We start from the raw sequence: 18,615 nt of genomic DNA on the forward strand, positions 1-18,615 counted from the left end.
GATGAGATGCAATGCAATACATGAGATATGTAAATGTAACACTTTTTAAGTAAAAAGTCCGTTTCATTTCATTATCTTTTCAAATGTACAAGTTTTGGAAACAAAAATCTGCCTGCGGCAGTACAAGGTAATCTATCTACCAACAAAAAGAAAAGTACAAGAAAGAAGAAGATAGCAAAAATCTGCATCCATGTCGAGCACTCCGGGGGGCCGTCAGTCCGTCCTAGTCCTCTTCCTGGACGAGGGTCCAGGAGCATCATCAGCGTCGTCATCAGAGCCCGAGCTAGAACCGTCTCCGGTCTCCTCCTCCGATGACTCGGACTCCGCCTCTGACTCCTCGTCATCATCATCGTCCGGGACTGGAGCTCGCGAGCTACTCCCGACATGAATACGCCCTCCCCTAGTACGGGGAAATATCCTGCCCCCCTCATCTCTCCCCCGGGCAGGGACAGAAGGTCCCGCTGGAGCACCTCCTGCCATGGGAATCTGGAAAGGAGGCTGAAAAAGTACATAAAAGGAAAATGCATCAGTATACTGTGAACAGTTTAAAGGTGCAGAATGCAATGCCGAGTATAGTGTATGAATGCCGTGAGCAGTTTAACAGTGCAGAATGCAGTATATGAGTACAGTGTGAATGCCGTGAGCAGTCTATCAGTGCAGAATGCAGCGTGTGAGTACAGTGTATGAATGCCGTGGGCAGTTTAACAGTGCAGAATGCAGTGTATGCAGTGTGTCAGATGCTGTGAGATCGGTGTATCAGGTGTTGTGCCGTGCATCAGATTATGCAAAGCAGTGTATGAGTGGCTTGAGGCCAAGGTCAGAAGGACATGCCGGTATGCTGTAGAGGGCTAGGAGATCAAATGTCCGCTGGAGCATCCCCATCATCGAGGCATTCATCGCCAACGACTGACGGGTGTACCCAGAAGAAGCCTGCAAAAGCATCAGATGCATCAATATTCTGTGGAATATCAAGTAAACTGAGATGAATAACTGTACAAAAATACAGTAATACGTACCGGAGGTAAGTCGGGGACATCAATGAACTCGTGACCAGCTGGTGGAGGGGCGAAGGGGATCTGATAGGTCGACCCACCCTGCCCCTGGAAAGTCAGTACAGCGGGCAGGGCAGGCCAGCCAGCTCCCCGTCCTCCCTGCACTCCGTCCCTACCACGGACCCGGGCCCTCCTCGAAGATCCAGCCCCTGCTCTCGCTCCGGCCCCAGCCGCCGATGCCACAGGCCTGGCCCCCTCTACTCGACGGCCGCTCAGGGGGCGCATCAGGTACGTCCGCACGTACTCCTGATAGTCTCCAGTGCCTCGAAAGCCGGCCTCCTCCCAGCCGATGGAGTAATCATCCAGCTGCTCAGTGGTGAGCCCCTCGGTCTCCCTCATGTCTGCAGGAGGGGGAACCGGGACTATCTGCTCAGGTAACCCTAGGGTCTAGCGTAGAAAACGCTCCCCCAGGTACCAAGCCCGACAGACCGGGCCCTCAAGCAAAATCCAGAAACGCAAGGTCTCCTCCGCACCAGGGAACCGACCCCGCATCGCCGCCGGCATAGGAGCCCACGGCCGCCATGTGATCTGAAAATGGCAGACAGTTTGTTATCTACTGTTTTGGAAATATACAGTGGAAAAGCGAAGCTTAAATGAACTGTAAGTAAAACATACCTCGGCAGGGGTAATGGTATCGAAGTATCGGCGGAAGAAGCCGAAAGTCTCTCGTGGTCGCCGGGTGCATCTCCCGTCGAAGCGACTCGAAAAGGGGACGGCCAGGGGAGTCTCCGCAACTGGCACGGGGGCAAGCCTAGGGAAGTAGGCGTAAACCCACAACTGCAAAACAGATGTCAGTATGACCGACAGAATAAAGCAGAAAGGGCAGAGCCGTGTGTTGTGCAGTGTATTGTGTGCAGTGTACAGTGTGAGCAGTGTACAGTCAGTGTAAAGCAGAATGTATGTGTGTGCCGTGTGTACAGTATACAGCAAGTGTAAAGCAGACTACAGTGTGTGCAGTGTACAGAGTACAGAAAGTACGAGACAGAAATGAAAAAGCGGAGAAGAAGTGTACCTCCCAAGCCCGCCAGTAACCTCCAAGTAGCTGGCCGCTGCCGCGCGAAGCCGAGCTCATGTACCTGTAAAGGGTGGCCAGAGCAGCACCGCCCCAGTCATAGTGCAGAATGTCCCGGACGTCCACCAGTGCGCTGAGAAGACAGAGAGGCACGGTGTTCGCCCGGTCGGCGAAGATGGTAGTCCCGAACAGGAACATGAGGAAGCCGCGAGCATACCTCTCCTCGTCCTCCGGGGTCATCTGCACCTCCTCCTCCAACACGGGCTGGACTCAAAACTGGACCTCGAACCAGGGGTATCGGACGAAACCTGGGCGAGCTAGGGGTGGCGCCTCCCCCAGTAGATGGACCTGAGTGGCGGTCCACTCATCCATGTTTATGTCAAAAGGGATCGGATCCCCCCTACCCCGATGCCTGTGAGCATCGAGAAGTCATGAGGGGTCATCGTCATATCCCCTGCAGCAGAGAAATGAAAAGAATCGGTGGTGTCCCACCACCTCTCCGCCAGAGCGGCGAGGAGAGGTCTGCATGTGGACAATCTGGAGAGCCCTCGGCAGAAGGTGCCGAAGCCCGCCCGGTCCACGATGCGTCGGACTGCGTCGGGGAGCTCATCATACCACTCCCGTGCACCAGTATTCCTATACCCGCGAATGGTATGGGAACCCTCCTGTAAACAGAAAATAACGGTGGCAAGACAACATTCAAAATGCAGTTTTGAAAGGACAGATATAGCATGTATGCAAGTTTGTCGGATTCAGGCAAATACCGGGTGCCAGTGTGCTTACAGTGAAATACATGTGATGTGTCAGCGTGTTTGGGTGTTTCAGAACAGATATAGCATGCATGCAGGTTTGACAGATTCAGACAAATACTGGGTGCCAGTGTGTATGCAGTGAAAAACAGTGAGTGCAGTGTGTTTGAGTGATTCAGGGCTAGTACAGTGTGTGTGCATGTGTCAGTCTCAAACAGATATCAGTTGTATGTATGTTTACAGTCAACTACGGTCTACGGCATATCAGTTTTTAGCAGTTAAAGAATATAACTAACTATGACAGTTTTTGTATCCTACATTGCGAAAAGTAAAGCAGAAGACAGAGAGTTACCTCGGAAGTGCCGAATGAAAGGTGGGAGGTAGGCTCACGCAGCAGTAGCTCAGGCGCCACGTGCCTCTCGAAGCTCCGGAACTGACGCAGGCCGTCGGGGGGCAGAACATGGATCGCCGGCCGGTAGGTCGCCGGGTCGAACGGGCGCTCGTTCAGTGGTAAGAGCTCGACCCCGGGATCCATCTCGTGGTTCGGGGGAGTCCCGCCACGTGGAATGTTATCCGCCATGTAAAGGATGATGTGAAAATGGCCCGGAAAAGGAAAACCGGGTCGGAATACGAAGAGTCAACCAAAAAGTCAACTCCCGAGAGGGTCGGAAATGGCCGGGAAGGCCGGAATGTGAAAAGGCACGGAAATGAAGAGGAAAGTGAGGAGAACAAACCCCGAAAAAGCGAGAACGCCAAACGAGGCACCGAAACGAAAATGTGATCGGTGGAAAATGTCCGAAACGCGAAGAGAATCGCGAATCCGATGATGAAACGAGCGTAGAACGCGAAGAAACGGGCGAAAAACGAGAGAGAAACACTCTAGAGAGAGAGAGCAAGGGATTTCGGCGGTAGGAAAGTGAGGAATAGGGTTTTGAAACCCTATTTTATAACACCCAAGGTGAAAAGTCAAAACTGCCCCGCATCAGTAACTGTTTGCCGGTCGGCAATGTTTTGTGCCGGCCGGCACTTTTTTGTGCCGATAGAATTGTTTTTATGCCGGTGGCCAGCCGGTGGCCTCCTCTTTGGGCCGGTGGGGTTCCCACAGCCTTGTTTAGGCCATTTGAGTTGTTTTTGGTCTTCATAGCTCAAGAAAGTGCATCTCCGACGCTCAACCGGCCTCCGTTCTGACCGCAGGCCGTGTCTCCCGTGCGTGGCACTCGAATTAGTGCAAGGTGTATCCTTTTTGTATCCTTTTAAATTCAAAAGTTGCCCCATGTGTGTTGCACGAGTTCATCACACTACTTCGGTGCATTACATCGCGCTGTCATGCGCCACACATTTGCATTGTTATGCACGTGTTACATGCATTGCAACACGCACCCCTTTGCATTGTCGTGCACATTTCTCGTGCATCATCATTGCATTTCCATTCCATGCATTGTCATGCATTCTGGAATACGTGCGTTGTTGCGCATTTAAGCCCATTTACATTCCGTGTGGCATGCGTGTCACACTTATTGCCGCACTGTTTTGTGCATTGTATTTCACTCGCGCTGTTCTGCGCATTGCACTGTTCTGTGCATTTCAAATTGTCGCACTGTTTTGTGCATTGTATTTCAATCGCGTTGTTTTGCGCATCGCACTGTTTTGTGCACCACACTTACATTTTGCTCACCACACTTACATTTTGCTCATGGTCTGGCGAGACCTTAAACACGTACGGTCTAGGAGACCTTAAATCCTTGGGAGGTGCGAAACCTCCGGTGCATTGATGTGCACGTTTTTTTTTATTTGGCATATAAGTCCATTTGCATCAACTTACATTCCATACGGCATGCATGCCTCATTCTTGCATTGTCATGCATATTGCTAACAATATTGTACCTGTTAAGTTTGTTTTCTTTTCAGGAACGGTATCGTATGTACAGTTCATTTGAGGCTGGAGCGACCAGACGAACCGGACAGGTATTTAGCGGTCTGGCGAGACCTTAAACACGCACGGTCTAGGAGACCTTAAATCCTCTAAAGGTGCAATTCCTTTGGTGTTTGTCGTGCCCGAACGACTTTCGGTGGTCTGGTAAAGCCACCTGCCTGTGTTTGCGATAAGTTCCTAGAAGACCAACTGGGACGGTGGAAACTAGAGTTTGAACGGCTTATGCCTAGAACGCAAAGGTTCGGGAGTTCCGAGACTAAAGTCTGGTTTAAATACCCAGAGGTTTACCCTCGGCTTGAAATCTGTATGGAAGCCCCATAGGTTGAGGCGGCATGTCTACGCCTCAGTTCTGGATACTGAACCAACCTAGTATATCACCCTGTTGGTAAGATAGGGAAAGTTACAATCATAGTCATTGCATCATAGTGCATTGTCATGCATTTCCATCGTAGCTTGCATGCATCCATTACATTTTCCCCAGTAGGTCGCATTGCACTGCATTGTCATGCATATTTGTAAATATCCACTCCATTGCATATTTGTAGATATTGCATTGTAGATTGCATGCATCCATTGCATCGCCTTCCGCCTATGGCTTGCGCCTTTCCAGGTTGAGCTTGGTTTGGTATGTGTCCTTACTTTTCATGTTAAAACACAGTTCTGCATGTGTATCGCGCCGATTCCACGCTGATATGTTGGTTGAGGGTTGCGGCACCTTTTCTGTGTTACACATGGCTCGTACGTGTACATGCCTTTCCTAGGCAAAATTTGGTTTGGCTTGCGCGCCATATCCATTGTATCCATATCCACTCCATTGCATATTTGTAGATATTGCATTGTAGTTTGCATGCATTCGCTGCATCACCTTCCGTCTATGGCTTGCGCCTTTCCAGGTTGAGCTTGGTCCGGTATGTACCCTTACTGTTCATGTTAAAACACAGTTCTACATGTGTATCGCGCCGATTCCACGCTGATATGTTGGTTGAGGGTTGCGGCACCTTTTCTGTGTTACACATGGCTTGTATGCGTACATACCTTTCCTAGGCAAGATTTGGTTTGGCCTGCGTGCCATATCCATCGCCATCTTCCTAGCATATCCATATATATTACATTGTAGTGTAATTTTTGCATTCGGCATTAGGATTGTAGTCCTTTCTCCAGCGGGTCGTTTCCCCACTTATGTCAATTCCACCCAATACTTGTTCTTGCGTCTGTCTACAATGCTCATAGTTCAGTTGACCGTTCTATGGTAGACAGACTTGTTATCTCCATCAATCTATTTGACATAGGTGTGGTTTCGAATCGCTCGTGATTGGATCGCGATTCAAATGCTTTGCATGTAGCTTGCATTGTTTCAATTACATTGCATCTTCATTTGCATTGTTTATACATTGTTTTGTATATATTGCATTTCGTTTTGCATCCACATTTGCATTGTCATGCATGTTGCTAACCATATTGTACCTGTTAAGTTTGTTTTCTTTTCAGGCACGATATTGTATGTACGGTTCATTTGAGGCTGGTGCAACCAGACGAGCCGCACAGGTATTGTATCTCCCGAGTGAGACGTATTGAGAATTCCATAATTCTCTTACATCCTTTCTGCATTGTAGTGTAGTTTGGTATGCTAGCTTAAAACTGTCGCTTGTTTGCTTCGTTACAGCTTCCTTTGCATGATCATAAGTTATGTCCGGCTCTGTGCATTGTCTTGCATTCCGCCCCTGCCTTCGGGCGCATATCTTGTTTATCTTGCATGTTTGTCTAAGTCTTCGGCCTTGCCAAAAATGGGTCGTCTCTGGGCTTTGACATTCACTCCCGTCATTGTTATGACTTTCGAGTTCTGTCAAAGAGGGGCAACTGTAGACACCCCATTTTTGACCGTCCTCAAGACTTGGACGTCACCGTTTGAACACTCGGTGATTATCCATGTTTGTGTTCGTTTGGAGTTCCCGGAGGCCTCGGCTCGCGCGCCTTGCCTCAAAATCTCTGAACTTGACCGTTTGGTGTCTGGTTTTGCACCAAACACTTGTATCTTGCCTTTGAGAGGCAGGGTAGGGCTTGTAGACCATCCCTACCCACCACCGGCAATGGCTAGAGGCCACCGGCTGGTGTTTGCTGCCACCGGCAACGTAGTTTGCCGGCCGGCACTATTTGTTGCCGGTCAGCACTTTGTTGTGCCGGTCGGCACTTTTTTTGGCCAAGATGGCATTTTTGGCCGGCCGATTGCTGTTCATTTGCTTTTGCAGATATTTTTAGACAGCTGTCTTGCTTTGGCTCCCCTCCATACACGTGTATGGAGGGATCTCCCTCTTGTAAAGCTTGTCTTGTAAGCTTTACAAGAGATATAGAGAGGCTCTCTCTTGACAAAAAAGAAAAGAGAGGACTTAGGTTAGAGAGAGAGATATTTTGGGAGCAAAAAACAGCCATTGTTGAGCTCTTGTTCTAGGGTTTGAGTTAGATACATTTTCTATCTCTCTTTCCCTCTCATTTGTTCACTAGGTGCTTTGTGTCTTACTATTGCACACAAACACCTAGTGTTTCACCTTCCTCTTGGAGCTGAGGTTCTAAAGGGTTTGTTTTGAAATTTTGGTGTTGGATTCAAGCTAAAGGAGGCCTTTGGAACACCATTTGTAAAGGGGTCATCAAGGGTGAGAATCTAGTCCCATTTTCTCCCATTTTTGCATTGATTTTATACCTATCTTAGAGCTGTTTTTGTGCTTATTGTATAACATAAAAAAGTTCTGTTTTTAGACCCTCTTTGTTGTTTATTAAGAGTGTTTTGTTGTTTGAGGGTTGTTGACCACCCTTAGGCCTTGAAAGGCCTCATTTTGGACCATTTTGTGCTAGCTCCGGGATTTTGGTGTTGGGGTCTCTTCACCACTGAAATCTTGAGGGATTTCAGTGGTGAAGATGATGCCTTGAAGTCCCAAGAAGGAGAGGGCCACCCCCTCTCCTTGTTGTCCTTGAAAAGGACATATTTTGGCCTCTTAAGGAAGCCTATGCTTGAGTGTGTGTTGAGCATGTTTGGTCTGTTTTTCATGCTTATATATCCATAATATAACATGATTTCAAGTTGGTTTTGGTGCTCCATGCATGCTTAGCATAGTTGCCATGTAATGCCTTGTTTATGCCTTAATGTGCCTTAGGTTGTTAGCCTTTGCGGGAGCATGTTTTAGGCTTAGTCTTGTGAAGATTATGTGCTTATTTTGCCATGTTTTAGGTCTGTCCATAAGTGTTTGGGTTGATTTTGGCGTGCTTGATATAGCTCCTTTGTATTTGGGCTTGTTAGCCTTGAGAGTGTGCATGTGTAGCATGCCATCTTTGCATTGTTTTGGTGATTTGGGATCATCCTATATGCCATTTCAGTCCCATTTCCATGCTTGTTTGATTGCCTTGCATGCCTCTTTAATGCTTTGGAAGCTTGTGTAGCAATGCTCCATGTTTTGACCATTATGCATGCCTTTGTTTTCGAGCCATTTAGATGCCATCTAAGTGGTCCTTAGGCTTTGTATTAATGCCATAAAACTCTGTTTTGGGTCAATAAGCTCATACCATGTTTAGTCTTGCAAGTGTATTTCAATGCTCCTTGGATTTGCTTTGAACACTTAGACTATTTGTTGCATGTTTAGCTTGATTTGTTGTTTGGTTTGGCACCATGTATTAGCATGATTTTCAGAGCTTATGTTGCATGCTTTTAGTCCATGAATGTCTCTTTCAAGTGTTCTTGAATGTTGCTTGCTTTGGGCCTAAGTGTTGGGTCTTAACATGTGTGTGTGCATGTGTGCTTAGCATCCATTTTGGGCATTAATGGCCACTGTTTTAGGCCTTATTAGAGCTGCCTAATTCATGTATAAGACCACCTTAGCATTAGTTTGCATTGCCATACGTATGCTTGCATAAGTTCATTGCTATGCCATGTCGCATCCTTAGCTTGTATGCCTAGGTTGCATTGCATCTTGCATGCATTCCTTGTCCCTTGACTTAGGTGATAGGGATTGGGAGTTTTGTTTGATTGGTTTGCATACATTTGAAATCAAAGTTGCATACTTGGTTCTTTGGGCCATCATGCATGGAAATGCGTGATTGGTGGTCCGAAAATCGAGGCACATGCCCCTTTGAGTCATTATCATGATAAGGGACATGATTATTGCATACATGCCTTGAATTGTGCTGCCATGCTTTGCCTTGCCCTCTGTTGCTGTGAGTTGCAGGTTCTGCAGGCCTTCTTTGCCGACCGGCAGTGTAAGGTGCCGGCCGGCAATCTTTTCTCTGCCGACAACTCCATTATGTGTCGATGGCCACACACCAGTGCCGGTGGTAATTCCACTCAGCCGGTGGCACTCCCCAGTGTCCAGGGATACAGTCCTGAGGTTTTGACAGCCTCCAGAGGAGCAGAGGAAAGAAAACAGAGGCAGCTTGCGCATGGCGGCACGTTTCCCGAGACAATTTTCCTGTTTTAATTAATTTATTTAATTTGTTAATTAAATTAATTAATTTGTAATATTAATTAGCTTGCGTAGTTAATTAATTTGTAATATTTATTTGGTCCTTCCGAGCGAGGGCAAATCTGTAATAAGTGTGCGTAGGTGGTGTGTATGTCTTCCAATCCCCACTTCTTTCTTCTCTTTTACTTACCTGCTTTGATGGTTAGTATTAGGGCACGTTTAAATTAGCATACCTTATGCTACGCATGCGTGCATTCATGCATTTGTATTACATACATTAGGCTCGGTACATCATGCTAACTGCATTTGTACTTCAAATTCTAAACTGAATATGTGATAGTTGTGCATTTCTCACATGCCATGTTTAGGATAGCCGAGCCTATTCTAGCAACACTTTGTATGCGATGCATTAGGCACTTAACATGGACTTGGATCACGCATGTTTGCTAACGAGTTCTTTGTTTTGGCACGGAGTACGATGTAAGTATTTCCGCTTTAGCATATCGCATGAGTGTGAATGTTGCCATGACAGCATGCTTAACATGTGGCTAGATGCTTATGTGTTATAAACTGCTTGGATGCCTGTGGTGGAGGTTGGATTGTTTGAGTTGGAAAAACTCATTGAAATCCGTGTTTTAGCCTACTTGCGAGTAGCAAATTCCAAAGCATTTTCAAAACAAACGGATATGCAATGTTTCCTTTCCAAATTAGGCAATCTAGTCTATACTTGTTTGCTGTGCGCATAACATAGTAATTCTAGGCTAATAAATGGAATAAGAACACATAAAGTTTTCAAAAACGGATATCACGGTTAGTAGAGGCCGGTCTTCGGACCGGGCGAAATAGGGTGCTCATAGCTGACCTTTCCCGATCGTACCCAAGCTCCCGAGCCGAGACAACTCCGGTGATGACGGACATGTGGCCTTCGGCACCGAGTCAGGGTTTCCTAAATTCTCCCATAAAAAATATTTAGGTGGCGACTCTATATCTGGCAAAGCAGTCCATGTTTGGCACTACTTTTTCAAAAATCTGTTTCTCAAAACGATTTGCCAGATTTGGACTCTTTGGTTCAAGTTAAGAACCGTGACACAAATCGAGTCCGAACTGTAGCATAAGGTCCCCCCCCGCGGGCATGTTACAACCAGGTATAAAAGGAAAGAAGAAAGTCGTTTAAAGAGAGGTACAAAAAAAATATTTTCTTTCAAAGAAACAAACAATATGTCTGAATTGTATTCTAACTTGATTATCGGAGACTCCTACTGACCAACCATGGTTGAGAGAGATCACTGACGTTTTAGTATTTGTCTTTTCTACAGAGCAAAGAAAGGAACATCTCATCTCGATTTCCCTGTGAAGAATAAATTTCACCATTCCACAATTGGTGCGGTCTATGGGAAACTCAAGAAAAGATGAGTGCCCATCCTGCTCTGAACAAAATACCAACTCACCCATAAAATTTTCCGATCAAAAATATGGCTAGTGAAAATTTCGGCCACGATCCCAATAATACACCTAAAAATTCAGTGCTAGTAGCTCAGCCAGATCTCGAAACCCAACAAGGCCAACTTGTTGAACAATTAATGGCAGAAGTGGAAGCACTTAAGGAAGAAACTACGCACGACTTGAAGAAGGCCCGTCAAGCAAGTCGGAACTACTGATCGACAGAAATGACCAAATCACCATCGGGCCACGAGCCAGACCTCCAGCAACAACCCCGATCGAATGCAGAAAAAACGTCAGGTCACCCAAAGGGATTCTTCGAATAACCCGGAGAATGACCTGAGAAGCTGGCTTAATGGTCGAACCAAGGGCCATCTAGAATCCTTCAGACGAAAGCTCTTTACAAATGATTTAGCATCCCCTTTTTCTCGAGCAATAGAGGTGCGGATCTGCTGTGGCTCGCCTTTTTTGCTCCCCCTTTCAGAATGTTTGAAAGCAAGGTCTCACAGTTGGACTCCCGTGGTTCTGAATCTAATTTCACAAGTGCAATATGAAACTGATAAACACCAAAGAGTCCAAATCTGACAAATCTTTTGAAAAATTGATTTTAGGATAAAAAATGCCAAAATTGGACAGCTTTGCCAGATACAGAGTCACCACCTAAATATTTTATTTTGGAGAAATTTAGAAAACCCATGACTCGTGCCAAAGGCCACGTGTCTGTCATCACTAAAGTTACCTTGGCTCGGGAACTTGGGTACAAGAGGGGAAGGTCATGAATTGAGCACCCTCACTTGCCCGATCAAAGATCTTCCTCTACTAATCATGATATGATATTTTATAAATATTATGTGCTCTTATTCTGGTTTATTAAACTAACATTACTATGTGATGCGCACAAGCAAGTATAGACTAGTTTGCTCAAGTTGGAACAATTCAACTCATGTTTCTTTGAGAAAATGGTTTGAATTTACCACCTAAAGTATGCTTAAAGATTGCGGATTTGCCACCAAACATAGTGGGCTTAAAACATAGTTTGCCACTCAACAAAGTGGGCTTAAAACATGCATTTGTTGAATCGTTCCAATTCAAACAACAAGCCTTCATCCACAGGCATTCAAGCAGCTTAGTATTTAAGCACATAGTCTCATGGCAAGCATGCTAGTCATGGCAATCACTTACACTCATGTAAGTATATTAAAGCACTAAAAACTTACATAGTACTCCAAGCTAAGAATATATGAGTTAGAAAAATATGCGTGGTTCTTGTAACATGCCTGAGGGGTACTCGTTCATTTTAAACAGTTCGGACCCTCGATTTCTGTGATCTAGTCTCACTAGTGCAATGTGAAACATAGATGAGAGTTCAGATTTGACAATTTTTATTAAAAATCCATTTTATTGCAATTTTGTCAAAAATTGACTGCGTCATCAGATCTCAGAGTTGCCACCTAATATTTATTTTGGAAAAATTAGGAAACCCCGTGACTTGTGCCAAAGGCCACGTGCCCGTTATCACCAAAATTGTCTAGGCCCGGGAACTTAAGTACGAGAGAGGAAGGTCATAAATTGAGCACCCCCGCTCACCCGATCAAAGATCGGCCTCTACTAATCATGATATGAATCTTACTTTGCATTATATGTTCTTGTTTCGGTTATTAATCTAGCATTACTATGTGATGCACACATACAAGTATAGACTAACTTGCAAAAATTGGAACACTTGAGTCATGTTTGTTTTCTAAAAAGAGTTTGAATTTACCACTTGAAAAGTGGACTTAAATGTGCATGACTCAAATTATTCCAATTCAAGCAATTTGCCTTCATTCACAAGCATACAAGCAAGTATACTAATTAAGCATTTAGCCTCATGGTAAGAATGCTAGACATGGCAACAATTACACTATTGCAATATGCTAAAGCAAGTAAAGGCTCACCTCGTACTCCAAGCCAAAAAGACATAAGAGAATTAAAAAAGATACATAATTCCTAACTATGCAATATGACTAATGCAACACATGTGATATGCAATCTAAAATAAGCTCAGCTACTTAACATGGTAAATGAATCAATTGATAGCATGTGATTTAAGCACGTATTCAAATAAGTATTAAACTAACAACGCAGTTGGAATGATGAACCGAGTCTCGGTGCATGCAATACAAGTGGATGCAAACATGAAGAATGTTAATTTAAACGTGATGTCCCTATACTAACCACCATAAACAATTAAATAAAAGGGAGAAAGACGTGGGGTTGGAAGACATACACATTATTACAACATTATGCTCTCACAAAGAAGAGTCCGAATGAATAAACTAACTAGCGAACTATTTAAGCTAAGCTAATTAATTAACTATTACAAATCAAATGAAATAAATTAACTCATAACTAATTAACTACTTTAGCTAATTAAATAATTACAACACAAGTATCATTAAAAGAAGTAAGAAAACTAAACAACTAATTACTCCACCTCGAGAAGTGAGGAATGTTTATGCATATGCTCGATTTCCACCTGAAAAGCCACTGTTTTGCTTCTAGAGAGCCTCTGTTGCACAATGGAACACATACACTATTGCCCCACTTCTAGAATGGCTCTACTCTGCCAAAAAAACACATTGCTGAATTTTGCATTAGTGGCCGGTCGGCCACTGGTGAGGGATGCCGGCCACTGTTGGCCATGGGAAGTGGCTTGCCGGCCACTGCTGCCCAGTTCACCTTGTTGCAACAGAGGACAAATAGAGCATGCACAGGGTATTCTCTAGGGTAGTCTGCTCAACTCACCCTTCTTTTTCATGAATGAATCAAAGGAGAAGTAAACTTAAGCCACAAACCACTAACTCAAACAATTTCATTACATGATGGCTTGTGAATCAAAGTGTGCAAGTTCAATAAATGCAACAAAATATGACTCTAACCTCTTCCCTTTCATGAATTGATCAAAGGAAGTGGTGACCTTGGAAACTTGAATCATTTTATCACTAATGTGTATAAACTGCCTCAAGTTTCCATGTGTTCAATTAACGTCCGATTGAACACAACCAAATTATTATCTTGCACCATTTAGCCTCAATTTTAGTTACTCAATTTTAAATTTACATCCAATGGTGAGTTTAAGTCTTCTAAATGGAAAGAAGCGTCAAACAAGGCGTTGTTCTTGGTATGAGAGAGATGTAATGCCCTGGTAATGAACCGCCGAAGAGATTAAACCATTTAGCATGGAAGATCTTTTTCTCATACTAAAAATAACATATATGGGACATCAATTCATCACTTTCAAACTACAACAATATATAAGCAACAAAATTATGGAGTAAGCAACAATATAGGTATTCTACTGCTTAACTGCCAGTGTATGTAAGCAACAATAAAAGTAAACAAAAGAGCAAAATAAGTAAGAAATGTAAGAAAATGAAAGGTTTGTAAAATTCACCTTTCAAGGAAATGATGAACTCCTTAGTTCACAAATTTCCTCTTGATCACCCTTAAGTGTAGGAAGTGTGTTCTCAAATTCTCAATTCGAAATTATGGAGTTTATGGTATGCATTGGCCCAAGTTAAAATGTTTTTTTTCTTTTCTCTCTAACGCTCTTCAATTCTCTTCAGATTAACCCCCCCTCCTTTGTTGAGCCTCCATTGCTTTATATAAGTAACACAACAACATATAATATAATAATATAATAATATAATAATATATAGTTATATGCATATAATATAATATATATATACCTTATGTTGTTTGATTTGGATGTCGGGAGCCGAGGGCTGACTGGCATTAAAAGATTTTTATAATATAATATATAACATATATAAATTATATAATTTATACTAAAATGCTAAACATATAATATAATAATATAGCTATATATAAAATACTAAACATATAATATAATAATATTAAACATAAAATATAATAATATAACTTTTTTATTATTTTCTTTTATATATATAAAATATATAATTTATACCAATTTATATAAAAACACCAAAAATATGAACAAACACATAAAATTATGCAAAATTACAAAAATACTAAACTAATGAAAATATTTAGTATTTTAAAACAATTTAGCCATAACAGTGAATGTTGGGTTTAAAGTTCAAATTCCATCACTCTTATTGAGGATTCTGTGAGAAACACATTCTACTTATCATCATTGGGTAATCAAAAGAAAACGTCCAAGTCTTAGGGTCGGTCAAAATGGGGTGTCTACAGTTGTCCCTCTTTGACAGAGTTCGAAGTCATTTCATGACGTGAGTGAATGTCAAAACTCGAAGACGACCTTTTTGACAAGGTCGGAAGACTTGGGCAAACAAATAAATGTGCAAACAATTTGTTGAACCCGAGGGTTGCCTACGTATTTTTTTGCAAGGAATCAAACTTGCGTAGTTCGGGGGCAAGATGCAAATGATATGCATAATGCAAATGATCATACAAGATGATGCAAGAAGCAATAATGAATACAATACGCAAGATAGAGAACAGCATATGAACTAACAACACTCTACCTGTCCCAAAACACAGGACGAGGAAAGAAAACATCGCTTAGGGATACATTTCCCGCACCCTGAGAAATAAGAAGACGAAAATCGCTCGGGATCGTGTTTCACACGTCCCGATGTGAAAGCAAAACAGCTTAGGGCCGCACTTTGCGCGTCCTACGATAGAAACAAAACCGTTTGGGATAGCGTTTCACGTATCCCAAGAGCAAACACACCTAAGGTCGCGTTTCACGCATCTTGAGATAGAAGAAGAACCGATCGGGATCATGTTTCACACATCCCGAGGTAAAACCTACTTAGGGCCACGTTTCACACGTCTTGAGGAATAAAAATTGCTTGGGGTTGTGTTTCACACGTTCCGAGATAAAACCTGCTCAGGGCCGCATTTCACGTATCTTGAGAAATAAAAATCGCTCGGGGTCATGTTTCACACGTCCCGAGATAAAACCCACCCAGGGCCGCGTTTCACGCACCTTGAGAAACAATAAAGAGGTGTGTGATAGATACACAAAGTGATCGAGGGCAATAAATGCACAAAATGAACGAGTGCGATAGATGCACAAAGTGAACGAGTACGATAGATGCCCAAAGTAATCAAGTGCGATAGATGCACAAAGTGAACGAGTGCGATAGATGCACAAAGTGATCAAGTGCAATAGATGCACAAAGTGATCAAGTGCGATAGATGCACAAAGTGATCGAGTGCGATAGATGGACAACGTGAAGGTGTGCAATAAATATACAAAGTGATCGAGTGCGATAGATGCACAAAGTACAAGAGTGTAATAGATGCACAAAGTGATCGGGTGCGATAGATGCACAAAGTGAACGAGTGCGATAGATGTAAAAAGTGATCGAGTACGATAGATGCACAAAGTGAACAAGTACGATAGATGCACAAAGTGAATGAGTGCGATAGATGCACAAAGTGATCGAGTGCAATAGATGTACAAAGTGATCTTAACTACAAAGCCGTGCAGGTTCTCCTACCAAGACACGAGACACAAATAACTTATCCGAAACTCCTCTGAATGAACCGTACATACAATATCGTTTGGTTACAACAAAACCAACAGACGTACCTAACCGTATCTTATACAGAGAGATGAGGGGTTTTAACTAGGTAAACATTAAATCCTAACACGTTTCACGTGAAAGGAACAAAGGTGATATAACCAACAAGCATACCTAATCGCATCTCATACAGAGAGAGAAATATTTTAATCGGGTAAATATCAAATCCTAACACATTTCACATGAAAAGAACAAAGGTGAATTCGAACTCCAAAAGGTATAATAGAATGATTTTTTTTTTTCAAAAAAAAAAAGATTTTTTTTTTTATAAATACCAAATACCGTATACAAAAAACACATAGATATATACATATGGTATACATATACATATTCAGGAAATATTCTGTTTGCTTGAATATTCTGTTTGTGGTCGTTAGTGGGAAGATGTCGTTACTGAGAAGGCATATTCCGTTTGTTGACGTCAACGTGCGTACGCAAAACACGCAAAAAGAAAGGAAAAACACAAATGCATAGATACGGGGGTTCGAGCCTCTAACTTAGGCTTCTTCGAGTCCTCAACCACTGAGCCAAACCACTTTTGTGACAAAATATTCAAATATATATATATATATATAGGTATACGAGACATATGTACATAAAACCAAAACAAAACAAAAGAAACACTTGTTGCTATGGGGGCTCGAACTTCTGACTTTAAGCTCAGCCCTTTAATCCTGAACCACTGAGTTGAACCACTGAGCCCAAGCCACTCTTTTGAGAACCAGAATCTATCAGTACACATGCATTTTGAGAAGATACAGAGAGTATACCTGACACCACAGTATAGGTGTTGGGTACGTCACCAGGCACTAAGGCGAACACTCTTCCTTGCCTCAATGTTTCATTGTTTGCATTCCCTCTAACATCGGTCCTTGCATTTGGTCTTGTTGTGGAAACAGACCCGGTGGAACTTGTCATAGGACGGTTAACCTCGTTGGATCTCATCGGGCAATCCTTCACCATGTGGCCAGTCTTGCTACAGCGAAAACACGCACCTAATGCCCGATAACAAGCACCTCTGTGCTTCTTTCTGCAGTCGGGACAGTTCGGAGTAGATCAGCTACTTGGGCTAGAGCTGCCGGAGGATCCTGTATATTGCCTCTTCGAAACTGACTGGCCTTTCTTGAAACTGAATCCGATCCTCTTTCCTCTCCATTCTGTTGTTGGTGTTGTAGTTTGTTTCTTAGCTACTATTGTGGCTTCTGTCATCAATGCCCTGTCAAGTACCTCCACGTAAGTAGGTAACTTTAGGACACCCACTTGGTCAAATATTTCCAGGTCCAGCCCTCCCTCAAACTTCCGTGCTTTCTTGTAATCAATATCCACTATATGTGGAGCAAAACGTGCCAACTCGGTGAATTTAGCTTCATACTCTGCTACAGCCATTCTTCCCTATTTAAGTTCTTGGAATTCTGACACTTTTCGATCCCTGAAACATTGGGGAAAGTACTTGTCGTAGAAGATAACATTAAACTGTGCCCATGTCATATTCCCATTGCCATTTCGGATCAGTAACCACCACCTGCGAGCTTCATCTTTCAGAGTGTATGTGGCTAGGAGGACTTTCTGAGTTTCGGTACAAGGGAACACTTCATACAACTTCTCCATTTCAAGCAGCCACGTCTCTGCTTTCAAAGGTTCAATTCCACCATAGAACGTTGGCTGTTTCATTTTCATGAATTTTTGTGTCAGATTGATGATGTCATTATTATCTGCCTCGGCTTATGCTGGTGGAGGCGGAGGGGGCAAAGGTTGTTGTCTCTGTTGTTGTGTCCAGGCTTCAGTCAACGCTGCTAACATCTGTTCCATTCGGCCCATGCGAGCCTCTGAAGATACACTTTCACCACTTCCCCTTGCATTGTCCATCTTCCTATACAGACATCAAATGATAATAAACACAGGCATAATCTTATTCATTTCTTTCAATTCATTTGATGTAAATGTACATTCAGTTTTCATATTCAGTTGAATTACCACACACTCACACATGCAGATGGAATGCCCCTAACTCTTACTAGGACATCCTAAGCTCATACGGACCTGTGTGTGCGGTAGAAAACGTGCTCTGATACCACTCTGTCACGACCCAAACCCACCCCTGTAGGTTTAGCACCGTAACCGACCAGTAATCCGTGGATTACCAAAGGCCTCTGAACAGATTATCAAGTAATAAGGGGCTGCGGAAGCAATAATACAAAATAGACAAGGTCCAATGAGCTGTGACAACGTACATGGGACAGAAGATTTTAAAACTTATTTATATATACATAAACATGCCAGTCTAGATACATAATATTTACAAAATATTTACAGAAGTGAACTTCCCAAGATCTGACTTTACAAACAGTTACAGAGACTAGCATGAAAGCAAAAACAGTCATGGCATTAAACTTCGATCGGAACCT

General features: G+C 43.2%; 1 protein-coding gene across 1 annotated transcript in view; it reads right to left on the reverse strand.

Annotated features, from left to right (window-relative positions):
- Positions 1 to 17,173, reverse strand: part of LOC114287941 (uncharacterized) — a 43,654-nt gene extending 26,481 nt beyond the window's left edge. Inside the window, exons 1-2 of the mRNA XM_082918691.1 lie at positions 16,981 to 17,173; positions 10,431 to 10,618 (exon numbers count right to left, since the gene is read on the reverse strand). Coding sequence (XP_082774817.1) covers positions 10,431 to 10,618; positions 16,981 to 17,173 — 381 coding nt within the window. The remainder of the gene's footprint in view (positions 1 to 10,430; positions 10,619 to 16,980) is intronic.
- Between the last annotated feature and the right edge of the window lie 1,442 nt (positions 17,174 to 18,615).

Source organism: Camellia sinensis, chromosome 3, assembly GCF_055761805.1.
Source record: "Camellia sinensis isolate YWXY chromosome 3, ASM5576180v1, whole genome shotgun sequence".
Lineage (NCBI taxonomy): Eukaryota > Viridiplantae > Streptophyta > Magnoliopsida > Ericales > Theaceae > Camellia > Camellia sinensis.